This window comes from Chionomys nivalis, chromosome 5 (assembly GCF_950005125.1).
Source record: "Chionomys nivalis chromosome 5, mChiNiv1.1, whole genome shotgun sequence".
Classification (NCBI taxonomy): domain Eukaryota; kingdom Metazoa; phylum Chordata; class Mammalia; order Rodentia; family Cricetidae; genus Chionomys; species Chionomys nivalis.
This window is the reverse complement of record NC_080090.1, coordinates 29282201-29310200: the sequence shown is the minus strand read 5'-3', so window position 1 is coordinate 29310200 and position 28000 is coordinate 29282201. Positions and strand designations below refer to the sequence as shown.

The following is a 28000-nucleotide window of genomic DNA, read 5'->3' as shown; positions in this document are numbered from 1 at the left end:
GAAGCTGGAGGCAAGGCTTATCCTCCATGACTTGCTCAGTTTGATTTCTTCTGCACCACAGGACCACCTGCCCAAAGGTGGCACTGACAAAAGCAAGACTGGGGGTGGAAGAGAGGAGGAAAGGTGGCCATAGTGGTGGGCGCTTCTTCGCCCAAAATACTGTTAATTCTCAATTGCCACTAAATTTGTTTTTCTTCTTATAATCAAGACTGAGGTTCAGAACTCTCAGGCCATTTGTGATTATATTTTATCAATTTGGGGGAAACTTGACAAAGAATAGAACTCCATTTAGACTAGCTAAAATAAAAAATCTACATTAGAATATTTTATTTCCTATGATATGAAATGTATCAAGGGCTGAAGGATGAACAGAAACGCTGAATTTCCACACTGTCTCTTCCCTTACTGGGGTTATGTGGCCCTTCTATGCTTCTGTACACTATCAAAAGATCAGTTGCTTCTGCAAAACTTCTGTCTTCGTTTCTGTATACATGTATCTGAGATGTAGAAAACAACACAGAAAGTTTCCCCATCTGCTAGCACTTATGACAGTCACCACCTGACTGAAGTTCTAATTCTCTTGGGTCACCTGACTGTATAGTGACAAAAGGGATTATTCTACAGAATCAAGGCTGCATATGCAAACCCATCCATCAACTGGTGGATAGGAAACCATAGCAAACCAAGGAGGGTGGGTTGGGGCAGTGTTCTAAGCATTTTCCCATAGAGTGACTATCAACCTAGCAGATTGGGTTGGATATCTATGGTACTATTTAACTGCAAAGAAGTTAAGTGTGTGAGAAACTAATTGAGAAAAGTGTTGTGAGCGTATATGAAACTACTATTGGATAGAGTTTGTCCTGAGCGTTAGTACCCATGGTAGTATCTTCGACATGGACATGTGCACGCTGTTCTCTGTTCCCCTCTCCTCCTTCCTCTGACCTGTTAAAACAAAAGAGGATAGATAATGTTAGACGCGGGCGGAGATTGAGGACTAACTTTCTTCAGATGAGCAGTCATGGTTAGTGGGCGATTGCACTGTTAATCTCTAGTGTAAAGCTCATCCTTTTCCCCTTCCTCTTCCTCCTCTGTGATTTTTCCCTTTCCTTTCTTTTAGGAAGAAACTCCTCTCTTGTACAATGTACTTAAAGTATATTCTTGAGTTCATGTAATTTGTTATTGGGTTAAAGTACTTTCAAATATATATAAAATTCATTATATGAAAAATAAATGATTAAGACACTCCCTATTCATTCATCTTGATTTTTCTCTTCTACCAGGTTGCAGAAAAAACAGAACTCAAAATAGCAGAGTCCCGGGAAGGCTATAGACCCATCGCCAAACATTCATCAGTGTTATTCTTTAGCATTGCAGACCTGGCTAACATCGATCCCATGTACCAATACTCTCTCATCTGGTTTGTGAACCTCTATATCAACTCTATTCATGACAGGTAAGCAGATTTCTAGTTTCAGCCATTCTCCCTAGGTTGGATTTTTCACCATCCTTTCCATTAAAAAAAAAATCTAATTGTTTCCATTTACTTCTTTAGTATTTTCATTGTAGAATACTAAGTGTGAGGAAGTGAAAGAGAAAGACTTAAAATGTTGTTTCGTGTTCCTAAGATTTAAACATATAGAAATGGTCTCACTATGTAGCCCTGACTGACCTAGTACTTGCTATTAGCTCAGGCTGGCTTCAAACTTCTGGCAATTGTTCTGTTCCAGTTCCCTGAGTGCTGAGACTAAAGCATGTGGCACCACACCTGGCTCTTCTTTCTGTCTTTTAAGTGTTCCAATGATGTTCAGGTTTCCTTCCTTCCTTGCTTCCTTGCTTCCTTGCTTCCTTGCTTCCTTGCTTCCTTCCTTCCTTCCTTCCTTCCTTCCTTCCTTCCTTCATTTTTTTCTTCCTTTTGTTTTGTTTTTCCAGGATAGGGTTTCTCTGTTTATCCCTGGCTATTCTGGAGCTCACTTTATAGACCAGGCTGGCCTCGAACTCAGAGATCTGCCTGTTTCTGCCTTCCAAGTGCTAGGACTAAAGGCATATGCCACCACCACCTGGCTTCAGGATTTCTTTTAGCTGACAATCTTAATGTCTCATGCTCCAGCTTTGAGGTGTCTAAAAGGCTATAACACATTTCTATTTATTCGCTAGGTATTTTCACTTTAATTGATTCAGAAATGCATTAGTTACTTTCCTTGTTGTAGGACAAAATACCTGAAATAAGCAACCTAAGGAAAGAGAGGTTTATTTTAGCTCACAGTTGCAGGTCCATTGAGCTTGGAAGGCCTGCAGAAGGGTGTGAGGGGCTTAGTCACACAGGCGCTCAGTTCTCTTCCTCCTCTAGCCCATAGGAGGTACAACTTATTTCAATTAACATAGTCTAAAGGAATCCTTGACAGATGTAATCCTTCTCTAGCCCAAGGGATGGTACCACCCATTTTAGTTAACCAGTGGGGGGGGGGGGGTGTATAACAACCTCCCAGACATTCCCAGAGGTTACTTTACAACAAGGTCCTAAATCCATCAGGTTGACAACCAAGTTTAGCTGTCACAATATACAGGTTTTAGAGTCTTCCAATCTCCGCTTTACCTCACACCAGCTACAAGACTATAGGTAAGTAAGTTACCCTTACTACAGGAATAATAATTGTATTTGTCTCTTTTGGCTGCTTTGGGAATTAAGTGAGATGTTTTCAGAGTGTTGAGAACAGCATCTTGTATTTGGTAAGTTCTACACTCACTGAGCAGAATAAACATGGGACTTGAGCTCACACGTGTACCGTAAGGGATTTCTTCTATGTGAGCTCTTGGTAGAACAATGTCTCCTGAATAATCAAAATCCCTAAAATTTCCCAGTTGTGGCTTAGAATGTGAATTTATACAGTGCTCATGATGGAGGAATGTCAAGATGAAGAACTGACGTATGTTTCAGTTATGATATGGAGGAATTAGGACTCTTAGCAAATACTCAGATTTGAAAAGCTTTACATTTGTCTATGAGTAATTTCAAATGTTTCTAGTGATGAGTACTTCAATAAATTTAAACCATTTTGTTATAAGTTAACTCAGGTCACTTATTTTTCCTATTTTGATTTGATAACATATTTTTTCTTTTTTAACATTTTAGTAACAAATCCAAAATTTTGGAAAAGCGCCTGCGATATTTGAATGACCACTTCACATACAACTTATACTGCAACATTTGCCGATCGCTGTTTGAGAAGGACAAGCTACTCTTCTCCTTTTTATTATGTGCCAATCTTCTTCTGTACGTGACTTGTATTTTCATATTTTATTTACTTTAAAAGCTTGCCTTGCAATATAATCTACAAAATGACTTCGTAGAGAATAGGATAATGCCTTGCTTGGTTTAATTCAGTATTTCCCTCATAACAATAGTTTCCACAATAATATTGATATTCTGGTGTTTATTTTTAATACTTAATGTTTATATATCACATAAATGTTCATAAAATATGACACAGAGTTAAGTCAGCTCTTACAAAGGTAAACTTGGAAATAGAATGGTCTTATCATCCCTGAACCGTTGTGAGCTTCACCCCTGTCCACCCCCTAAGGGTGACTGCTCTTCTATTCTCCAATCTTGTAGTTTAGTTTTGTTTTTATATAAACAGTATCCAAAAGTAGGCATTCTGTCTGCTTTTGTCCCTCGGTGTCATCTAAATAACAATGCCGCAAGCATTGCTTATGAAGATCTTGGTGCTCTAGTGCACACACTTTAGTTTGGAAGAAATCTAGAAAGAAATATGTAAATTATTTGCCTGTCCTGGTTTGTATCCCTTGAGCAGTCAAGTTCCTGTATTGTTCTCTTTGCATCAGGGTCCTCAATGGCCAGATGGTGGCTTTGAAATCATAATCTTCTTGCCTCAGTCCCCCAAGTGCTGGTTTATAAGTATGGTCATTTATTGTCATTTCCAAATATGTCTCAGTATGTGATAAGCACTATTCCTTTGTGGTTTCAACTTATATCTCTGTGATGATTAATGATGTCAAGCTTTGTGTGTGTGTGTGTGTGTGTGTGTGTGTGTGCGCGCGCACACACACACAGGAACTTTAGAAATCTTTATCACGGGGCTGGAGAGATGGCTCAGTAGTTAAGAGCACTGGCTGCTCTTCCTGAGGACCCAGGTTCAATTCCCAGCACCCACATGGCAGCTCACAACTGTCTGAAAATCCAGTTCCAGGGGATTTGACACCTTCACACCAATGCACATAAAATAAAGTTAAATAAACCATAAAAAATTTTTTTAAAAAAGAAATCTTTATCACTTTCCATTTTTCCTATTGGATTTTTGTTGTTTTCTAACTGACTTATATGAGTTCTTTATATATGTAAATCCAAACCCACCAACAGTGTGTGACTGTCACTCACTATCTAGAATGCCTTTTCATTCTCTTAATTAACACAAATTCTTAATTTTAATATTGTCTGGTTTATGACCTGTGCTTAGTGAAAACTCCACTGATATAAAGAAATTCATAATTATCTTTAAATTTCATTATTTTCCTTTTACATTTAGATCTAAGCCAGATGTAACAGATCTGTGGGTTTAATCTAAAATAGATGTCAAACTTTACCTTTTATCTATATAGCTATCCACTCATTAAAGTCAGGTGTTATTCTATAGGTCTGCCTTGTATATTGTTCATTTTCCTAAAGCCATCTCAAACAAGGATGGAAAGAAAAAAAATTATGTTTACTTGAGATCAGGATGTGTGTGCCCTTTGAGCACAGTGAATTCATAAAACCACCTCAAAATTTCATTTACAAAAGAAATTGATTTAACATAAGAAAAATTAATGTGACTCGGGAGGTGGGTCGCTGTGCCAGAGTGGGGACCTAAACCTGAATTTCTGGTAACCACGGAGAGGTGACATGGAAGCATCCGTAACCCCAAAGCTCTCGGGTGGGGTGGGAGGTGGAGACAGGAGGACACCCTTGGAGCTTGTGGGCCAGTTAGCCTGGCATAAAAAGCAACAAACAGAGCCTATCTCAAACAGGTTGAACAGCAAAGAGCAACACCCCAGGTCATCCTCAGACAGCTACACATGTGTTATGGCAAATGTGCCTATACTCACATATATGAATGCAGTGAGTACGCACACACACACTCACACACACACACTCACACACACACCCAGAGAGAGAGAGAGAGATTTAAAAAATAAAACAAGTTAGCTTATATTTTTGTACTTCAATTATATATTGCTTAATCTTTAGTCCTTGTCATAAATTATATGCTTTTAACAGTATCCTTTCAAAACACAGAACTATTGTATCCACTAGAGATACTTAAGCACCCGTCTCTCTAGAAATGTGCCGTGTACAGGAGGTGTGTGCTATTATTTTCCGTTAAGTAAACGTGTTCTCTCTGTCCCCCTGCCACCTGAATTAAAGTGCGTACAATCTCTTATTTCTGTCAGCAGTGGTGGGGCAGAGCCATCGCCCCTCCTAGCACCAGCAGACTGAGTAGTCAAGGACCTCGGTGAGGGAAAGCTGGGTCATTGATCCTTGGCTTCACTGCAGAAAACAGTTTCAGGATGGGCCAGCATCAGAGCTGAGTTTGCTAGAAGATGCCTTGAACATCAGAGAAGCAGAGTTGGAGTTTGCTAGAAGATGCCTTGAACATAGCTTTTAAACACGGGAGTTAATAGAAAGTGGGCCAGTAAGGAAAGCAATAAGGCGTTCATGGCTGTGGCTATGGGCTTCCCAAGAGAGTTGCAATTTTGTATCTTTACAGTAGCCAGATATACTGGTTTTGTTGCATTCTGAAGTTATATCTCAGAGGGTTTTGTTTTCAGTAAATGAGAACATAGTTCCTAGTGTGCCTTAGGTGGGATTACAACTGATGCAGTAAAATCCTAGGTCACAAGGGTCACAGAGGAAGTTAAGATGTTTCTACTGTACTCAAAGACTAAGCAGACTTGTGTGAGATTCCCAGACTCCTTTCTGACAGGCTGCCAGCACACTCCCTTCCCCTGCCCAGTCCCCTTAGTTTTCTGTGCCTTTTTATTCTTCCTTATCTCTGCTTTGGAAGTGTGTTAACTTTGCTCCACACTGACATTCTTTTCTGTAGCATAGGTAAAGATTCAGCTTTACCTGAGCAGAGGTCCCTAAGCAGCAGAGCTACAGCCACTATCAGCAGTGCGTGACGGGTCCACTCTCAAGCCCTCCAACTCTGCCTCCTGTCTGAACCACACTGCCAGGCTTTAGTTTTTACCACCTCTGCTCTGCATCTGGGGAATGTCACTGGGAAGACAGCGGAACAACCATAAGCCACCTTGTCTGTCTCTTAGTGGCTACATTCTGCGCGGTGTATTGAGTTCCCACGACAGCTGTTGCCTCATTAGCTGTGAGGCTAAGCACAGTCTGAGCTGCTCCATCCAGGCTTGGACACAGAAGCTGCTATAATCCCATTTTAATATCAACCGTTTACAACAGTTTACAATTGTTTGGGAACACAGGGCCAAGAAAGAGATTGAATACCAGGAACTGATGTTTCTTTTAACTGGAGGAGTGAGTCTTAAGAGTGCCGAAAAAAATCCTGCTCCAGAATGGCTACAGGATAAAAGCTGGGAGGAAATTTGTAGAGCAAGTGAACTTTCCGTCTTCCAAGGACTCAGGTAATTGTGTACATTTGATTACTTAACGTTACTAAATTTGTAATTTAAATTTTTTCCATGATTCTTTCTAGTTTATTGATTAGTAGAAAGACAGGCTCTTCACATAATGTGCCACTTCACATAGGACAGAAGCAAGGTCTCCTGCAGCTCTGTCATCTATCCGGATAGACCACTGAAAGAAACAAGTGACAGTGGCCAACGCTGGGAAGAGAAACTCAGGGGTCCAATCATCCCTTCAAGCCCATATTTAGTGTACTGGCATGAGGTTTAGGCCTACAGAGGAAGGCTTAGAGCAAGAAATGTGTGTAATTAATCACCCTAGTAACACCGAGAAAAGGTCAAAAGATGGGTCTCTGAGTGTGACAGAGGATCCTGGCCTCAGGTGGGCTTTCACCCAGGAGTTAGGGTGTATACGCTCAGAAACACACACAACTTCCACTGAGTCCATGGCTCCAGGTTCTTGTCTTGTAAACTTGAAAAACGAAATTTCAGAACCCCAGAAGGGTGAGCTTTAGACATGTTAGAATAGATCCTAATATAAAACTTACTATGAGGAAGGCAGAGCTCCTGGACAGCAGAAACAGATTCCAGGGATCGAGTTGCTATTGAGTGTCCAGCCTAGGAGGGTTTTGTCAGGCTTATGCAGAAGCTGGGGTGAGACGTGGAGAGGAGAACAGTCCAGTCCAGTCAGTTTACCCAAGATGCCTCTCAGTTTCAGTGGTACCCTCACAAACAGTTTCCAGGCAAGAGTGTCCATCTAGGAGAGAAACAAGGTAAAAAGCAAACGTAGGAATCAAGCCTGCCCTGCTTTTTCTGACGTTTCTAGCCTCTGGCCTGAACAGAACACAGATATTTCCAGCTGCTGGCCAAGTACAGGAACCAAGGTCTCTGTCCTAAACTACCTGACCGATTTCTGTCTCCTGCTCTTGTCACTGGCAAGGGTGCATCTTCTCGATCATTGCTCCAGTCCTGCAAGGGGACCCAAAGAAGTCTTTATATATTTTTTCTTTTATTTTTTTAAAAAAAAGAAAACAAACCATTATCCCCCATTTTACACACTAATTCAGCTCCCACTCCCTTCCCTCCTCCCACTTCCTCCAACTACCTCTCCATTCCACCCCATCCACTCCCCGGAGAGGGCAAGGCACATTACCCTGCGGAAGGTCCAAGGCCCTCACCACTACCTCCAGGCTGAGCAAGGTATCCATCCTAAGAGAATAGGTTCCAAAAAGTCAGTCTAAGTAGTAGGGATAAATCCTGGCACCACTGCCAGTGGCCCCACAGTCTGCCCCAGCCATACAATCATCACCCACATAGAGAGGGACCAGTTTAGATGTATGCTGGTTCCTTCCCTGTCCGGCTGGAGTCAGTGAGCTCCCATCAGCTCAGGTAAGCAGTTTCAATTGGTGACCCCATCATAGTTTTCACTTCCTTGCTCATATTCTCACTCCTCCCACTCCTCAGCTGAACTTTGGGAGCTCAGCCCAGTGCTCAGCTGCAGGTCTCTGCCTCTGTTTCCATCAGTTGCTGATGAAGGCTCTATGGTGATATTTAAGATAGTCATCAATCTGACTACAAGACAAGGCCAGTTCGGGCCCCCCTCATTGCTTAGGGTCTTATCTGGGGTCATCCTTGTACATTCCTGGGAATCTCTCCAGTGCCAGGTTTCTTGTCAGACCCATAATGGCTCAATCAAAATATCTCTTTCCTTGCTCTCATCTCTATCCTTCCTCCATCTCGACTATCCCTTTCCCTGGAGTTCTCTCCTGCCCCATTCTCCCTCCTCTTTCCCTTCCACCCTCCCTTCTCCCCCTGATGCTAGAGTCTGCTTGTTCATTCCCAACTGTCCAGACCTGAAATAATTATACAGATACTATGTTATTTAAAACACTGCTTGGCCAATACCTTAAGCATATTGCTAGCTAGCTCTTATACCGTAAATTAACTTTTTTTTTTTTTTTTTTTTTTTTTTTTTTTTTGGTTTTTCGAGACAGGGTTTCTCTGTAGCTTTGGTGCCCGTCCCAGAACTAGCTCTTGTAGACCAGGCTGGCCTCGAACTCCCAGAGATCCACCTGCCTCTGCCTCCCAAGTGCTGGGATTAAAGGTGTGCACCACCACCACCTGGCAAATTAACCTATTTTTATTATTTTATATTTTACCACGAGGCTCGTGGTTTACAAGTTTCTGGGCATCTGTTTCCTTTGGGCAGCTACATGGCATCTCTCTGACTCCACCTACTCTATATCTTTTCCAGCCTGGCTATATTCTGTTAAGCCATTGGCTGAAAGCAGCTTCTTTATTAACCAGTGGCAATACATAGCATACAGATGGGACTCCCCTTTTCTGTCTAAAAAAAAAAAAAAAAGAAGAAGAAGATTTTAACTTTAACTACATATGACAAAACAGTTATCAAGCAAGAATTATAATTACAATATTTATATCTAACTTTTATCATACCTAAGAAAAACTATATCTATTCTTCAACTCCATCAAAGACTCCAGAAAGAAATAGTACCTATATATAATATATAATACTTATAATATATATAGTATATATACTATAAAAATAAACAAGAAGTACATTGTAAGCAACTTCCAAAACACTAGAATTGACAGAGACATCTTGCTGCCTAGACAGTCACCCAAAGTTCTTCTGTAACACTGGGGCATCCATTTTCAGCCTACAGACCCATAGTATCCAGCAGACTTTTCCATGAAGCAGGAAATTTGAAAGACAGTACCACCTATATTGGCAGTTTGTCAGTCACTTTCTTCTGTGCCCTGCAGAATATCTGGCAGACTCTTTCATGAAGCAGGAACTCTGAAGGACTGTCTCACTATTAGGCAAGTTCAGCAGTCATTTTTCTGTCGGTCCTGCATGTCCAGTTCATACAGCATAACATCAAGCAGTCCAGACAAGAACAGTTTCTTGTTCAAATTGCTAACAAACTCCATGAGGAGCCAGCCTCTTTGATGCCCATCATTCTCTTGAAGTAGATTGGTGCTGCCAGGAGCAGATGTGTCTCACTGTTATAAAAAGTCCTAAGTTCTTAAAACATTTTAAATGCCATATTCCATAGGTCTTTGAAAGGTTTAAAGATTATCTATCTAACTAAAATATATCTATATATCTAGAAAACCTAACTAACATGACTACAAGCTTGACTATTATAGATGATTATCTCTATTGACCTATATTTCTTAATTATACATTACATTTTTAAATGAGCTGCACAAACACAATACATTAATCAAGAGCAGAAATATATATATAAAACAAAATTGTACAATAAAATGTCTCTCTGTACTTAGCTCTTTCACAGTCAAAAAATTCAACACAATAATATACATAATCCAGACTCTCTGTGTATATTCCATCTTTACGTGGCTTATTTTTCTTTACTCCTTTTATCTATGACTGTCTGTACTCTGACTCTTTAAAGACTTTTTATAGCCATTTACTTTCTTTTATAACTGTCTATATTCTTTTTTTCTCTCTCTCCCAAGACTACATATATTTATCCAACACTTTGAGCCATTTAGAGGTCTTTTTTTTTATCCAAATCTGTCTTTATTGCGTATCTGTAATCATTTTCTGACCAGGAGCACTTTTTAAATGGTAAGCAGCTTGGTTGCAGCGGCTCTGGATGCTGGCTCTGCCACTCTCTGCCTTTGGCGGAGGTACCATTACCGCCAACTCTGGGACCACCAGGTAGGAGCCACACTCAGCACTTTAACTCTGAGAAGGAGCATGCAGCACATAAACCCCTTTTATCTGAGTAATGACTAAATCTGCCATGCAGCACACTGCACAGCCTGGAAGTATCTCTGTGTATAGCGGCGGGAATCCACCACGCTCTCCTGCCTGTGCACTCCTAGCAGACTCCATTCCGCCTACCCAGGCAGGGAACACTGAGCCATGGGCATTGTCTCAGCTACTTTCTCCCGACCCCAAGTGGGCACAAAAGCATCCAGACCCAAAGTGGGTGGAGGGCATCAGCCCCAAATGTTTCAGACCATGATGACATTTCTTTTTTGGCAGTCATTTGATGACACTGGAAAAAAACCCACTTCTGGCTTTTTTTATTTTTCTTCATATCACTCTCCAATTCTTTTTACCTGATGCTCTCCTTTATGAAGCTGTTACAATTTCTATGTCCAGGGAGCAAGGAAAAGTGGCCTTTCTTTTCAGGACTGAGATGACACCGTGCTACATCTGTCAGAGAGGAGATCACAGCTGGGTGAGGTTGCTGAAGCCAGAGCCCTGCAGGCTGTGGAGAACCATGCCATCACTCTCCCTAGAACTGCACCGCCTGAATCAGGGGTTCTGGCTTCTTCTCTCACATCTTCTCCTCCTCTGCCAGAAGTGTTTATTTACCTATTCCTACATAGAATGCATTCCCTGCCTCCCCTCAAGAACAACTCCTGAATCCCAGCATTCGGGAGGCAGAGGCAGGCAGAGATTCAAGGCCAGCCTGGTCTACAGAGTGAGTTCCAGGACAGCCAGGGCTACACAGAGAAACCCTGTCGTGAAAAAAACCAAACAATAACAAAAGAGTAACTCCTGTAGTCTAGTGATTTTAACATGGTCCCCTTACTGTCTTATTTCTTCCCTTGCTCGATTATCTCTTAAAATATTTCTCAATAAAACAATGGTTTTTCCACTAGGGAGCATTTCTGTGAGCACACAGATGAGTGGCGGGAGATCTATGACAGCAAAGAGCCGCACAATGTGAAATTTCCAGAACCAATGGACAAGACGCTGAATGAATTGCAGAAAATAATAATTCTTCGGTGTTTAAGGCCTGATAAGGTAAAAGACAAGTCTGAGATTCAGATAAACTGCAGTTTGCGGCATGCCAGTCTTAAAGATAACAGCCTAGTGATGCATGATGACACCGTAGTCCATGGCGGCCTCTTAACCAGCCAATACTGTGTAGCCAGATCCGAGCTTTGCTCCTTGACTGGTAATGAAAACCTATAAACAACAATAAGCTAAAGGAAATGAATTTACTTACAATTTTAGCCAGAGTATGAAGAAGAAGTGGGGAAATTCCTCCATTTCTCTGGGTCTTGCTCATAGAAAATGTGGTAAGAGGACTGCTAGGAGCTTCAGGCTAGCCTGGGCTACGGAGTGAGACCTAGCTTCAAAAATCCTCAATAAAAATCATAAAAATTTAAATGTAATTTAAATGTAGAAAAAAATCATGTAGAGTTGGGCCAGAAAGGGAAATGTTTTTGAATATTGTGCAATGTCTATGTAAGCTATGTATGTCTATGTCAAAAAGTTTCAAAGTTGTATACATTTATGAAGCTAAGAAAACTATAGTAAACTAAGGGTAGTTTCCTCGTGAAGATGAGAACCTCTGCTGAACTGACCTGGTAAGAGTCTTGCTTTGCTTTGCATGTGGGAACACCTATCTGTGCCTCGCGATTGAATCTCGGTGGCAATGGAGTTAGTCCCACCCCTTGTGGGTACTGTTTACCATCCATGCTCTGAAGGCTGAACTTACTGTACACACCACTGAGCTCATCCCTAGAACACACAGTACTTGCTGATTTGTTAGGGTCTCCTGGATAGACGAGGGAACTCTTGATGTTGGAAATCCGTATCTTGTTTTGCTGTGTATCTTCAGGACTCAAAGCACTGCACGGGTAGATATTATAAGGTCAGTCAGTTTCTACAAAGTGGGTTGAACTAAACTGAATTAAAGCGTGCCATGTGGGACGTTCTAGTCTGATTGAATTTAAGGAAGTGGGTCATGAGATGGTGAAGCTGGTAAGTCTACAGGGAGCCTGGGAGACAGACCTGAGACCCAGAGAAATACTGAGATTGCTGCTCAGATCCAAAGGCAGTCTGAGAAGACATCTTCCCCCTGCCCTTTTGTCCTGTAACTTGTTCTGCTGATTGGATGAGACCGACCCACATTGCTTTATAGAGGGAAATCAGCTTTACTTAGTCCACTGATCCAAATATTAGTCTCAGCAACAAAGTGTAGACTACTATTTGACCAAATATTTGGCTTTCATGGCCTTAAAAAGACATCTTTTGTTTATTTATATGGCGGCATGAGAAGCAATATATTAGATCTAAGTATGGTTATAATTTATATGTTTCTTATAATGGTTATAAGAATATAAAATAACACACTATAATAAAGACACAAAAAAGTACAGCTGCTAAGAAGTTAATTTCACTCCCAACAGCCCAAAGACAAATGGCAAGGTAGCCTAATATATTTGCTTATGTTTGCTTCCTTCCTTTCAAGAGTTATTTATTCTATGAGTGTGAACGTTTTGTCTGCATTATGTATGTAAGTATGTATACTATGTGATGCCAAGTGCCCATGGAGGTCAGAAGAGGGAATTGGATCACTTAGACTGATGTTACAAACAACCATGAGCTGCCATGTGGGTCCGGGGGACCAAGCCCAGGTCCTCTGCCAAACAAAAAGTGCTATCAACCACCGAGCTGTCACACCCCTCCCCTGCTCCTAATCACCAAGCTGTCACACTCAACCCCTGCTCCTAACCACCGAGCTGTCACACCCCACCCCTGCTCCCAACCACCGAGCTATCACATCTCCAGCTTCTAATGTATCTCAGGGAATGAAGCAGAGATTAGACTGTGGGAACCAGGGTTATTGACTGCGTGACTGAGTTTCCCACTGGAGGTCACAGAGTGGGGTTGGGGGAATGACCCAGTACGCCAGTACGTGGGAAAGAGTTGTTCCCCCTTGTCCATACTCTGCTGAAACTTGCAGCAAGGGAGAGTGCTTATGGCTTCACCAGAGACCCACTGTGAGAACCAGTCAATATGCAAAAGGTGGTGGGCCCAGCGCCCTGCAAACTTGGTTTGCCTTCATCAGAACACATTCGTTCTGGTGGGTCAGCCTTCTCCCTGGCCGGCTGCATTCTCACTGCATGATCCCTGCAGACCACAGCAATGCTCTTGTTTTTTGTTTGTTTTCCAGTAAATCTGTGGTATGCAATAAAACTTTCTCAAAAGACTGTATCTTCTCTATTCCCAGATAACCCCAGCTATAACAAATTATGTAACCGACAAACTAGGGAAAAAATTTGTAGAACCACCACCATTTGATCTGACAAAGAGTTACTTGGATTCGAACTGCACCATTCCCTTGATTTTTGTGCTGTCTCCAGGAGCAGATCCTATGGCCAGTAAGTATATGTACTGCAACACACAATTTATTTCAGTGTATGTTTTGCCTGAATGTATATGTATACACATACATATATGTAAATGTATATATATTTTTATAAATGCACTGTGTGTCCAGCATATATTGTACACTTTTAATTTATAATTTAAAACATTTTGTTCAGTATGCATTTATTATAGGATTGTAAATCTGTTAACAAATCTGGTGCTTAGGGAAGATAACTAGGATTTTCCATGATAAAGCACATATGCACAGGAACTATAAACTAGAATAGGGCAGAAATGGTGTCTTTTATTTCTGCCCTTGTAGGTCTGCTGAAGTTTGCAAATGATAAATCTATGTCCGGAAATAAGTTCCAAGCTATTTCACTGGGACAAGGACAAGGACCAGTCGCAGCAAAAATGATTACAGCTGCGATAGAAGAAGGAACTTGGGTTTGTCTACAAAACTGTCACCTTGCTGTTTCCTGGATGCCCACACTGGAAAAAATATGTGAAGATTTTTCAACTGAAATCTGCAATTCAACTTTTAGGCTTTGGCTCACAAGCTATCCGTCCCCAAAGGTAAGTTTCCTGTGATAGAGTCCAGTGCGCTTACTTAGCTCTTGTGCTATACTTCTCAATTAGGTTTTAAACTATTAGAGATTTTGAAATATTCTGCTTAAGTTTTAAAACTCTCAGAAATTTTGAAATATTTTGCTCCTCTATTCATTTTTAATCCAGTGATGTTTGCAATTTTAGGGCTCAAGACGGTCATCTTTCATAATACTTCATTTGTTTTGTCTTAGTTCCCAGTAACAATTCTACAGAACGGAGTAAAAATGACTAATGAACCTCCCACGGGTCTTCGGCTAAATCTCCTCCAGTCATATCTCTCTGATCCAATTTCCGATCCTCAGTTTTTCAAGGGATGCCTGGGCAAAGAACCGGTAATGTCCAGCTTCCAGTACTCTCCAGTTGTATTCTTATAGTCAATTAAACATGCTAATATAATGTTTTTATTTAGCATGTTTTTAAACTGGGTATATTTTCTAATGTAGCATGAATTGTTTCTATATGATTTGTCCTTCTGCTTAAGGCACAGTGAACACTGAAATAGTTTTGAGTGGATGTAGTTTAGTCTATAAACTAAAGCCCAAGTGTGTTTTATATTATATAACTTAACCATTCTTTCAATAAATAGGTGTGCTGAGCACATTCCAAAGTACTAGATATAAAGCAAAGAAAACACAGACACAGAGAAATACACCTTTGAAGAACTTGTGTTCTAGCAATAATGGTTTCAAATACTTTGTTTTCCATCGCATAACTGAAACTCTTTCACAGTCAGGCTCATGGTTCATGCTCGCCACATCAGTACTCAGGAGGCTAATGCAGGATGATTGCTACAAATCTGAGGCCAGCCTGGATGACATAAGCAGTTCTAGGCTAGCCTGGGCTACAAAATGAAACGAGTGTTGCTGGGGAAACTGATGCCCACATATAGAGTGAAACTAGATCCCACCTCTCACCCTGCAAAAAATCAACTCCAAATGAACCAAGACCTGAAACTCTGAGAATTTTGGAGGAAAAAAAGATAGAGAAAAACACTGTAAGATATGGACACAGGCAAGAATTTTCTAAATAGGACTCCAGTAACTCAGGAAATAATGCCAGAAATCGACAAATGAGACATCATGAAACTAAAAACTTGATGCATAGCAAAGGAAACAGTTAATCGATTGCAGAGTCAGCCTAGAGAGTTGGAGAATATATATCCAGCTCTATATCTGACAGAAAATGAACATCTAGAACATACAAAGAACTTTCAAAACTCAGCAAGAAATTAGTCAACTCAGTCAGGAAAAGGGGATGAGATGAACAGTCGTCGCAAAGGATGAAATAAAATGTTCAGTAAAATATGAAAAATGTTCAACCTCACTAGCTATCAGAGAAATACAAATTAAAATTACATTAAGAGTTCCTCAGGGCTGGAGAGATGGCTCAGCAGTTAAGAGCACTGCTGATCTTCCAGAGGACCTGGGTTTGAGTCCCAGCATCCACATGGTGGCTCACAACTAACTGTAACTCCTATTCCAGGGGGTCTGACACCCTCACACAGAGATACATGCGTTCAAAACACCAATACACGTAAAATAAAAATAGATTATATATATTTTTAAAGTAAAGAAAAGATTCCTGTTTCCTAAGTTAGAATGGCAGACATTAAGAAAACAAACAAGAGGCTTTAAAGACTCCTCAGCCACCCACCTAGGGTGTCTCACAACCATCTGTAACACCAACTCCAGGGGATCCAAAGCTCTTTTCTGGCCTCCATGGGCAGTGCATGCACATGGTACACACTCGGGGAATCAGACACATACTTTATACATAAAATAAAAACATTTAAATCTTTTTTAAAAACTAATAATAGATCTTCCATGCGATACACATGGGTCTTTATTCAGAAGACCCCAAGTGAACACATCACAGAGACCCCTGCACACATCTCTTCTGCAGCACTACTCCCGGTAGCCAGGATGTGGAGCTTTGCTATACAGACACAATGGACTTCTTCAGTCATAACGAAGAATGAAGTTGTATCATTTGCAGGAAAATGGATGCAGGGGATATAAATATATTAAGTGGCCAAGTCAAAAATATTTTTTCTTATTTAAATGTTTTTCTCCGTTTTGCATAATAAATCATGTATGTGTGTGACATGAAAGTAGAAGCAAAACTATCTAGGGAGGATAATGGGAAAGAAAAGATATAGAAGTATGGAGGAAATGTACTCAGTGTACAATATACACTTGTTTGAAGATGCCCTCGTGTATGACATGCCATGACAATGGATATATGCAATGACCTTTAAAAATAAACCAGGCAATGAATGAGCTATGGAAGCACACAGACAGCTACCAGAAGATGTAGTACGCATGGCCAGTTAACACATGGAGAACTTTCCAGCATCTTAACCACCGGGGATGCAAATTAAAGACACATAGAAATTTTATCTCATCCCACCCCCTTTATCTAAAAGACAAGAGTACTGGCGAGGATGTAGACAAAGGAGACCCTTTTACATACTGCTTATGGAATGCAAGTTGGTTCAGCCCATGCAGAGTTAGTATGAAGATTCCTCAAACAACTAAAGCTAGAGCTACCGTGTGACCCAGATGCACCACCTTTGGATAGCTCTTCATTCAGGTTACTGTTGCTACGTTGAAACACCATGACGGAAAGTAAGTGGGGAAAAAAGGGTTTATTTGGCTCACACTTCCACATTATAGTCCATCATGGAAGGAAGGCAGAACAGGAATCCAAACAGGGCAGGAACCTGGAGGCAGGGGATGATGCAGAGCCAATGGAGGGGTGCTGGCTTGCTTCTTAGGGTCTGTTCAGCCTGCTTTCTTTTAGAACCCAAGAGCACCCGCCAGGAGTGGTGTCACCCATACTGGGATGATCCATTCCCTATCAATCACTAATTAAGAAGATTCCCTGCGGGCATGCCTACATCCTGATCTTATGGGGGCATTTTCTCAACTGAGGCTCCATCCCCTCCAATGACTTTAGCTTGTGTCGAGTTGACGTTAGACTAGCCAGCACAACAGCCAAGGGATTCTAAGGCAACACAACACAGGGCATCCATGCAGCTATGCTTGCTGAAGCCCTAGTCACAACAGATAGCCTATAGAATTCACTTGAGTATCTGCCAATGGCTGAATTATTTTAAAAAAAAAAATGTGGCATATACACATAGAAGAGTTTTTTTATTCCACCAAAAATAAGAATGAAACTATGTCATTTGCTTGGAAAATTGATGCAATGGGAGATCCTCTGTCTCTGTCTAGCTAGCTATGTTATTAGTATGCCTTCAGCCTACTGTGAGAAACCTGGAGAGGTCCTCCAGAGCACTGATACAGGAGACCCATGTGACTTCCATATTAGACACTGGAAGATGTCATGGGAGAGAAGGCAGAGTGGTAGTGGCAGAGACCTACTATGTAAGTATCTGGAGGAAGAAACATAGTTATGTAACAAGTATTTTTTCTCAAAAGATTCTTCTCTCCCTGACTGTTTATTTCACTATACCATTACCTGGCATATGAATATCTACTTTGACTTATGTATATTTCAGTAAAGGAGTCTATTCATTAAGGTACAGTGTGCTTACATTTCTGGATCGGCTGGGTTGTGATTGTTTTTGTTGTTGTTGTTCTGCTTCAGTCCTGAGATGAATTGTGTTATGTTTCCCAGAGTAACCTCAAACTCCTGGACAGCAATCCTCCTGCTTGAGCAGCTGAGGCTATACACTTATACCACCATGCCTGGTCCGCATCTTAATGATAAAGAAACTGGGAAGTGTGACTTAGTCCTAGCCACTCCAGACTCTTGGGCAGGAAGATCGCTTGAGCCCAGGAGACTAGCCTAGGCAGCAGAACAAGATTTCAAAACAAATAGGAAGGGAAGGAGGGACAAAAACAATCTATACCACTTTATCACAGGAAGGATTGACTTAGAGCTATGTAGGTGTTCTAATTTGAAATACATGCCTTCAATATATTTGAAATCTACTTTGGGAGACTAAAGAGATGGGTGAGCATCCGTATTAGACACCGGAAGACGTCAGGGAGTGGTCAACGAAGAATGCTTTTATTGGTGTTCCCAAATGAAAAGTGATAAAGTTGAGAATTGTATGTTGGGATTTATTCATATTCTCTTGTTTAGTCATTCTTTTGCAATTATAGTCTCAAGCACATGCCCAGAAATCTACAAGATAATACTGAGTGCTGAGATTAGAGAGAGCTATGAATGGCAAGTATCATTAACCAACACGTTAATAAAATAGTGATAATTTGTATTTTAGTAACATTTAATATCATGGTTTGCTTAGCTTTGAATATTTGAGCTAAGCACAACATGAATGCTTTTGTAGAAAGTATGATACATGCCTTTTTAAAATCAAAGTCGGCAGCGGCATCTGATCACAGAACTCTGTAATGAAAGAGCGTCTGCTCTTCTACTGAAGAAAATCTAATTAGATTTTCCTTTTGTGCAATTTTTGCATTAAAGGTGTGGGAGAAGTTGCTTTTCGGAGTTTGCTTTTTTCATGCCCTTGTTCAAGAGAGAAAAAAATTCGGTCCTCTGGGTTGGAATATTCCATATGGATTTAACGAGTCAGACCTACGCATCAGTATCCGGCAACTGCAGGTAAAATGAGAACAGAATGAGCATTTGTGAAGGAGTACTGTTTAACAGTCCCTAGGCCACATTTAATGGTATTTATGCCAGGCTTTACAATAAAAATTACAGATTGTTTTTATAGAAATTATTGATGCTTGGTTGGAGATGTAGCTCAGTTGTAGGTACTTGCCCAGTATACACGAGGCCCAAGTTTGGACCCCAGCACTGAAGGAGAAAAAAATAATTAAAATAAATTATTAGTATCTTATCAAGTCTTTTAAAAATAATGAATCAGAAACCTTAAACACAAATAAGTCTTTCATTTGAAAATCCTTATAGCTGCAGAAATGGGTGTTTATGAATTAAATGTTAAATGACTTTGATTTGAGCATTGGCTTTGAAACTAGTAGTAGATACAGAGAATATTTTGCTTCAAACATTTGCCATACAACCTATGAGCAACTGAGAACTCGATATCTGCCGGGCCTCAGGTGGCAGTCTCATGACCTCAACCTTCCCAGAAATTCATAGACATCAGCTAGCTCCGTCTTTCACCTAGTGGGGGCCATCCTCACCTGGTCACAGGGGCAGGCTACCTCTCTCCAAGGCCGCAGCAGAAACTGGCAGCTAAGTGATTAAACAACAGCGAGAGAGTTGTCTCCATTTCCCGCCAATGATACCAATTTAACATTCAGTTCCCTAGGGGTCTCCTCCAGTTTGGGGGGACCCAGTTTAACATACATGTATCCTCCTCCAAAGAGAAGGAGGGGAAACTTTTCATCCAGCACATAACTCATTTCCTCAAAGGATAACACTGCCTCTTCCTCAGTCCCTCTCAGATCTCTTGACAATTCTCTTCCTCTTGAAAACATGAAAGTCTCAAAAAAGACTGAGCCCTTACTTTGGCTCTGGAAAACTTAAAAAATATTTTCCTAACCATGCACCATTTCTTCTGTAATTCAGAGACAGACAAAACTGTCTCAGCAAGTAACATATCATTGCAGCGCGCACACTTCCTCTGTATGCTGGGCAAAGCATAGGATCTAGAAGCGAAAGAAATAAACTTAAGTCTTCTCATCTCTTCACACTTTCCTGTTTCATGTTCTGCAGGTTTAATGGCAGACGTATAAGACAGTGGGAAAGCCATGCAAACCATAGCTTTACTGTTATTGCTATGATAAGGAAACTTCTGTATTGAAACCATGTCACCACGTGAACAAGGATCCAGCACTAAGACTTAAAATTACTTTGTTTTTATCTCATCGTGAAAGGTGCTCTAGGACAGGCACAGGATCTCAGCATTGGCCTTGTTGGTCTCTGGAACTATGGGCAGCTATTCTGTGCATGAAGAGCATCCCATACCTTTACCCAAGAAGTGCCAACAGCACCTCACACCCACCACAATTATGATTTACTGATCTCCAGGCATTGCTGAGTCCCCTCGCAGATAAAAATGGACCCCAGTTACCAAGAAGGCTTATTAGCATTCATTTTTAAAAGCTTTAGCAATTTCCATGTCACTTATTTAAATTAAATATTTTTCTCATTTAAAAAAAGCATCATGAAGACTGGAGAGATGGTTCAGTGGTTAACAGCACACGCTACTCTTGCGGAGGACCTGAGTTCTGTTCCTGCACCCACGCTGGGAGTTCACAGCCACCTGTAACTTCAGCTTCAGGAGATCCAATGTCAATCTGGCTTTGGGGGCGCCTGTACTCCCATGAGCTCATACTACATACATACACACACATGCACATGACCACACGTGATTTTTAATTTTTTTTCCAAGAAAATGGCATTCTGAGTGTGGGAGGATGGCCCACTGGGAAAGAGCACTTCATCTGTCTGAGCCTCTGACTCAGAGTCACTAGCACCTTCCTATGTGTATGTCCCATAACCCCAGCATTGGGAGTCCGAGACAGGCTAAGCCCCAGAGCTTACTGGCCAATTAGCCTAGCCAAAAGAAAGCAAGTTTCCAGTTCACTGTTTACTTTACTGTTTCAAGGCAGCAAAGCCAAAAGGTAGTAGAGAAGGACACTCGGTATCCTGATCTGGGCTCCATAGTCACACCCTTGAAATACAGACACAGTAGTCAACATATGAGTCGGGCATGGTGGCTCACCCTTGTCGTTCCAGCACTTGGGAAAGCAGCCTGCTTGGACTATAGAGTAAGAGTAAATAAATATCAGTATGTTCATAACAAAAAAAAATGAAGAACGGAGACAAAGTAATTTAAAATAAGATACTGACCACCAAACATTCAGTAGCACTATGGTAGCAATTCTTTCCACCCCCTTTCTACACAGGCAGAGAGAAAAAAGAGAGTACCATTTTAAAATAGAAATGAAGTAAAAGAGTTTAAAGTTGTTTTTCACTTCCATCTTTGCCTCAGCTGTTTATAAATGAATATGACACGATCCCATTCGAGGCCATCACTTACCTGACTGGGGAGTGCAACTACGGAGGGAGAGTCACGGACGACTGGGACAGGCGCCTCCTGCTGACCATGCTGGCCGACTTCTACAGCCCGCAGCTCATCGAGAACCCACACTACAAGTTCTCTCCCAGCGGGAACTATTTTGCACCTCCCAAAGGCACTTACGAGGACTACATTGAATTCATTAAGGTAAATGGTCTGAAATGGGGTAAGACGAGAGAGAGAGAGAGAGAGAGAGAGAGAGAGAGAGAGAGAGAGAGAGAGAGAGAGAGAGAGAGAGAGAGAGAGAGAGAGGTGAGAAAGTGTGTGTGAGAGAGAGAGAAAAAGTGTGTGTGTGTGAGAAAGTATGAGTGTGTGTGAGAGTGTGTGTGCACGTGTGTGTGTGTGAGAGAGAATGTGTGCGCGTGTGTGTATGTGTGTGTGTGTGTGTGAGAGAGAGAGAGAGAGAGAGAGAGAGTTTTAATTGAATGATGAGTTATACCCTCTAATAAACAAGTTTAGACAAGCAAGATTCTAATAAACTTTCAGACTCATTTTGTTCAGGTAATTCTGGACATCAGAAAATCTGACGCTCGGGGTAGTTGATGTTGAGTTGATTCTTAAACCTTTGTTGTTTGCACATCTGTCTTATGAATTAACGCTTTGTAGTAGGGAAGGAAAAAACACACTTTCCTCTGCCCTTGTGGTACTCACAGCTCATGAAAGAAATAGCAAATCATTTGTGCTCATGTTAATATTTCATGTATACAGGAGCTTCGGTGAGAGGACTGAAAACCAAAAGAAACAATTTACTTTGGGGTTTATAAGGCCATTTAAATACAGTGATAACACAGAGGAAAAGCCTTGGGCCTTAAGGGGCAATAAATTGTGAGAAAGTGCTTAAGAAACACATGTGGGAAGCTAATGGAAGATACAGTTATCTAAGTGAAATCTGCAGGTTCACCCCAGTACATCTAGTAAGAACTCACCTCTTCTTGGCACAACACAAACACCCCACGGTTAGGCATATTAGGGCCTATCTTGGGCCTTTAGCTTAAAATAATGGCTATGCAAAGGTGGTGTGTTTGGGAGTGGCATATCCTGACCCCCAGTGAACATATGATGCACGCTTAATCTGTTTTCCAATAGAAACTCCCATTTACTCAAGAACCTGAGATATTCGGATTACATGAAAATGTTGACATCTCCAAAGATCTTCAACAAACCAAAGTCCTGTTTGAGTCCTTGCTCCTCACCCAGGGAGGCTCCAAACAGACAGGCTCCTCAGGAAGTACCGACCAGATCCTGTTAGAAATCACTGAAGACATCCTGGAGCAGGTAATACTTAGTTTAAAATGTGCTGCTCGTGCTGCGATAGAAATTTCAAGTGCACTGGAAGCTCCATGAAGCTGGACTCTGACTGTTATCAACAAGCTTTACTCCTTGGATGTTTGTTTCCAGTCTGCTAGGTGGAGAGTAGCTTCAGCAGTGAAAGGTTTGAGGACAGTAAGGAGAACGTTAACATGAAGTGGTTTGTAAAATGCCTCCTATGTAGCCAACTTCTTAGTAACTATAGTTGTGGGTGAGCTAATGCACACATGATTTATTTTTATTTCTAAATAAAAAGTTTAAAAGACTTTTTTAAAAATGGAATGTTCTGAACTTGCTGGTTCAAGGTGAACATGGTGTTTTATCTGTACCTTAGGAGGGGATATCAGTGCTCAGCCTGCAGCTATCAATTCCCTTTCCACGGGATAGCCCAGCAGATAGCCCAGCGCACTGATGCTGGCTGAAGTGGTATGGTACTCTGTTGCCACCTTTGTCCAGCGACTAAGGAAAATTCAAATAGATTGCAATCCCCAACAGCAATTTTTATAGTTCTCTTCCCAGTGTAACTACTGTAAAGATGCACAGACTTCGATGACAGGCACCCTGACATGGCAGAATCCGGCCCCTATTCCACTACGGGATTCCCACGTAATCCCGGCTCTGGTCATTACAGCAGGGAGGGAAGTGGCACTCTAGGCCACCATAATAGAGGCCAACAGTCTTGGCCACCAAGCTGCTGATTTTGCAGTATGCCTCCCTTCAAACCTGCTTCTATAGTTTACCTCTGTGGGGAAAGACTGTTGGCTTCATGAATGCTGTCTCCAATAAGATTCCTAGGAGGGACCTGGAAGAATATTTGAGATGTATTTGGGGGAGCGCTGAGTCAAGGGTCACTGGAGTGATGCCACTTAGATTCTTGGTACAGAAAGAGAAGGTTAACTCTCAGTGCAAGCATTCCCTAATTGGGAAACTCGCTGACCACTTCAGGGGTATGAACTCCAGTGTCTGAGGACTTTGAGCATTCCAAAGACCTCCCCATCTCCTCACCTCCCCATCTCCTCACCTCAGTGTCTGTGAATATCGCATAGGACTCACATTCTAAGTGGCTTTCCCTCTCCCTGTGCTCTAGAACATTTCTACATTTATGAGATTAACTATTTCATCGGAGAGTGATACTTGATTATACATGAACATAAAACAGTTATGAAATTGTAAACACATGTTATTCATGGAAAACAAGACTCAATTAGCAAAAAGAAACTACACCGATTTTCAGAACTATAATGTCCAATCTGTAAAGCAAAAATAATGATTATCTATATGTTAACTGTTACTGATCTTAGAGCAAATGAAACTTATTGTCTCTCCTGAGAGTAACTCGTGGTTTTCAACGTCTGTTCTCGCAGCTCCCGAACGACTTTGACATTGAAGCGGCGCTGCAGCGCTACCCTGTGAGGTATGAAGAGAGCATGAACACCGTGCTAGTGCAGGAGATGGAGCGCTTCAACAAGTAAGTACATCCCCGGGACCTCAGGGGGCAACTGGCCAAAGCTGGAAACGTGGTTGACTGGTACTGAATTAAAAATCTTAAGACATTATCCCAATGTCCAATTTTATTTTTTCTTTAAGTAGCGAAGTAGCCGTTTGCCCCAGGAGAGAATCTTTTATAATGTAAAAATGATGATAAAAAGGAGATCTACTCTTATTGAATAGAAATAGTCATTAATCAAATAACTTCTCATCTGTTCCATTACTGTTCTCTTCACAAAGTAAAGATGGGGCTGGAGAGACGACTCAGTGGCTATGAGCACTTGCTGCTTTCCCAGTGGACCTGAATTCAGTTCCTGGGAGCCTGAGCAGGCAGCTCACAACCTCCTGGAACTCCAGCTCCATGGCCTCCTCTGGCAACTGCTCTTATTTGCTCATAGCCGTACGCCAATACCTAAACATACACAGAATTTTAAATTTTAAATTAAAGACAGAGTGAGCCTACATGCCCTTTCTCCCAATTTCTGCTGGTACTATGTGCTTCCTCTCTTTATGTTTAAGTTCTGTAGCCCAGGTTAACCATGAGTAACCTCAGACTTGCCCTTGTTTATATGTTGGTTGGTTTTGAGACAAAGTATAGCCTAAGCTGGCCTCTTATTTGCTACGTAACTCAAGCTGGCCTTGAACCACTAAACCTGCAGCCTCCACTTCTGCAGATGCTGTGGAATTATAGGAGTGCACCACTATGTCTGACTCCCTTTTCTTACTGAAGTTGGCTAGGTATTCCATGATAAACAAATTATTTGCTCTGACTTTTATGAGCTTTTTGTAATTCAATAGTAGATCAAGAAAGAGAAAATTGTTTTGTTATGAGTTTTCTGTAATATTTATGTTTGTTTTGTTTTCTGGTCTTGTTGATATATTAAAGTAAATTATATTAAAATACCATGTTGCTCTATTTAACTCTGGATTTTTGAGGGGTGTAGTTTGTTTATTTGCTTGCCTCTTTATTTTGTGGTACTAAAGACTGAAACCTAGAGCCTCATATGTGCTAGGAAGATGTACTACAACTGAGTCACATCTCCAACCATAATTCAGTAGTTCTTATACAAATACTATGATTATATATACATATGTGTGTATCCATCATGTGAGCATGGAGGGGCCTCAAAAAAAATATCATATGACCCAGAAGTATCATTTTTGAGTATTTACCAAAGATTTTCAATCAATATGTCAAAAAGATGTCTGTATTCCTATGTTTACTACACTGCTGCTCACAATAACAATGTTACAGAATAAACTGTACCCATGAAAACATAAAGGGAACGTGTCCTACCATACGGTGAACAGGATCTCCCCCTCCAGAGGAAGGCCTTTGTGGCATTCAGGACAGCAGGGATGGGACCAAAGAACATTTGCTAAGTGAAATAAGCCAGACCTAGAAAGACGAGTACTAAATCTTTTTGTGTTTGTGCACAACAAGTAATCTTCTATGACAAAGGGTGCAACTGTAGTTATCAGAGCCTGGGAGACGGCAGTAAAGGTGTACAAAGTCTCAGCTAGACAGAAGGAAAAAGCTTGGTTTGTCAAAACAGTCACACAACATGCATAATACAGATAATAATTTTGTACATTTTATTTTAATATCATAAAAGTGTAAATATCCAATGTTCTATGACATAAAATATGAAATATTTAAAATGATGTGTTAATGAAGTTGGCATGATTTTCCAATGATATTAAAAATTATAATAGCACCTTTATTCCATAAATACACAATTATATTTATCAGCATATAATTTTTAAAGTTATCTAGGTCCTCAGCAATAATAGCCAGAAAAGTATTTGATATTATTTGATATCAATATCAAATAATAATAAATTGATATGCTACTGGTTTATTCTACATTTCAAAATAGTATGCCACTTGTGGTGGTGTACACCTTTAATCCAGCACTGAGGAAGCAGAGGCAGGGGGATCTCTGTGAGTTTAAGGCCAGTCTGGTCTACATAGCTAATTCTGGGTCATCCAGAGCTACATAATAAAACCCTGTCTCAAAAAAGAAAAAGTAAGTGATGGCTAAAATGAAAAATGTTCATTCAAATGGCACCTGCAGCTACCTCACACACTACCTAGCAAGTGGGCACAGCCATGCTTCAGGAAACACTCCCGTAGGACTGTGACTGCTTCCAGCTGTCTTTCCTGGCCAATGACACGAGGGTATTTACTGCCAAGTGTATTTGGATGACACAGTTTCTTTCACTGCAGTTTGATCAGAACGATACGTAACACTCTGCGGGACCTTAAGAAGGCGATCAAAGGTGTGGTTGTAATGGACTCTGCCTTGGAAGCCCTTTCAAGCAGCTTGCTTATTGGGAAGGTTCCAGAAATATGGGCGGAAAGGTCTTACCCAAGTCTGAAGCCCCTTGGAAGTTACATTACAGATTTCCTAGCCCGGCTGAATTTTTTAAAGGTAAAATATTGAAGGGGGGGGAGTAGATAGATTGATAAATGGTGGATGCATAATAGATAATTTTATGCTTAAAATATGTATTATTCAAATAAAATATTCATTCAAATATTGTCAGAAATTACCACATAGCACAATACATAGTTGTCATTGTTGAATAGAGAGATATTAGTAATCAGTTAGGTCATTTTAAGGTCCCTAGGATGACTGGAAGGCGATTAGTTGTTTCCTGGTTTATCCGACCAAAATGTATGAATATATAAAATGCATATATAAAATGCATGTTTTGAAGTACTGAATAGAAAATGGAAATTTTACTTTAGTCAAACTCAAGTGACATTTATATTTATGAAAGTTTTAAGTTTGAGATTCCCAAACACGACTGTTTAATGTTGTCCTGTGATTCTAACATTCAGAAGTCACAAAAAGCTCAAGGCTCTGACTTGACATTTGTCCTTCGTCTTAAAAATCAGAGCTTTTTTCCTATCTTATCTCAAAAGGAAAAAATGGGAGAAGTTCTTTGACTCTCCCTTCCCAGGCCGCGCATGCGCATATATGTACACAAAGATGTTCAGAGCTCAGGAAAGTAAAAGACAAGAAACTGGTTTCTTCCTCAATCCTCTGCTTTCTCGTCTGAGAGTTTACTTTTACAGGAAGGTAGAGTGTGAGGAAAATTGCGGGGGTACTTTGAGAGCAGGGTAGAACTTGTAGCAAGAGCTTCAGCCAGTGTTTCTGCATCTTTGGCTTACGCTGTGTCTCTGGCCACCATGATTGGGCGTGTGATTGGCCGGACGTTATTCACGTGCCCCCCTCAAGGACTCCGCAGAATTCTGTCCCCAGAAAGGCTCGAGCTGAGCGTGCAGGCAGAGTGGAAGAAGGGCAATAAAACCCCCTCAGAAGCAGAAAAGAAAGCAGGCGCTCACTCAGCACAGACAGGACCACCTTGCAGTCCGGCTAAGAGTGAAGACGTCCTAAAAGTAAAGGCACACTTGAAAATACACCCTGGCTCCAGGTCGAAAGGGATCTTGAGTCGGACACTAGGAGGTCTGGTTTCACTTTGGTGCACTACTGAAGAATTATGCAAGGTGATAAATCTGCTCCAAACTATGCATGATCAGTGTAGCACGAACCCTAATTGGTATTCAGAATAAAAGCCCGGAGTCAGATATAGGGGTTAATGCTGCAAGATCAGAGAAACAGAAACGCCAACCCTAGAGAGTTCTTACCTCTACCAGTGCTCAGACCAAAAGCGTGATCCAGTCTCTATAAATTCTCAGACTTCATCCGTCTCCACTA

The 28000-nt window shown here is 41.1% G+C and overlaps 1 protein-coding gene and 1 long non-coding RNA gene across 3 annotated transcripts in view; one reads left to right on the top strand and one right to left on the bottom strand.

Annotated features, from left to right (window-relative positions):
• The window catches only part of Dnah12 (dynein axonemal heavy chain 12), a 161927-nt gene that overhangs the window by 127803 nt on the left and 6124 nt on the right, over window positions 1-28000 (top strand). The window contains exons 58-69 of the mRNA XM_057770077.1: window positions 1281-1453; window positions 3131-3271; window positions 6490-6648; window positions 11317-11461; window positions 13680-13830; window positions 14142-14395; window positions 14620-14760; window positions 18887-19024; window positions 21390-21623; window positions 22563-22751; window positions 24149-24252; window positions 26503-26707. Of these exons, the coding sequence (XP_057626060.1) occupies window positions 1281-1453; window positions 3131-3271; window positions 6490-6648; window positions 11317-11461; window positions 13680-13830; window positions 14142-14395; window positions 14620-14760; window positions 18887-19024; window positions 21390-21623; window positions 22563-22751; window positions 24149-24252; window positions 26503-26707 (2034 nt within the window). The remainder of the gene's footprint in view (window positions 1-1280; window positions 1454-3130; window positions 3272-6489; window positions 6649-11316; window positions 11462-13679; window positions 13831-14141; window positions 14396-14619; window positions 14761-18886; window positions 19025-21389; window positions 21624-22562; window positions 22752-24148; window positions 24253-26502; window positions 26708-28000) is intronic.
• On the bottom strand, window positions 3-27996 carry LOC130874665 (uncharacterized). 2 transcript variants are annotated; one of them, XR_009057147.1, is made up of 3 exons: window positions 27931-27996; window positions 7197-7405; window positions 3-942 (listed from the first exon to the last, which is right to left on the bottom strand). It is a non-coding gene; the product is annotated as an uncharacterized LOC130874665 (long non-coding RNA). The 2 variants fall into 2 exon arrangements; XR_009057148.1 differs by lacking the exon at window positions 27931-27996 and adding an exon at window positions 21438-21499.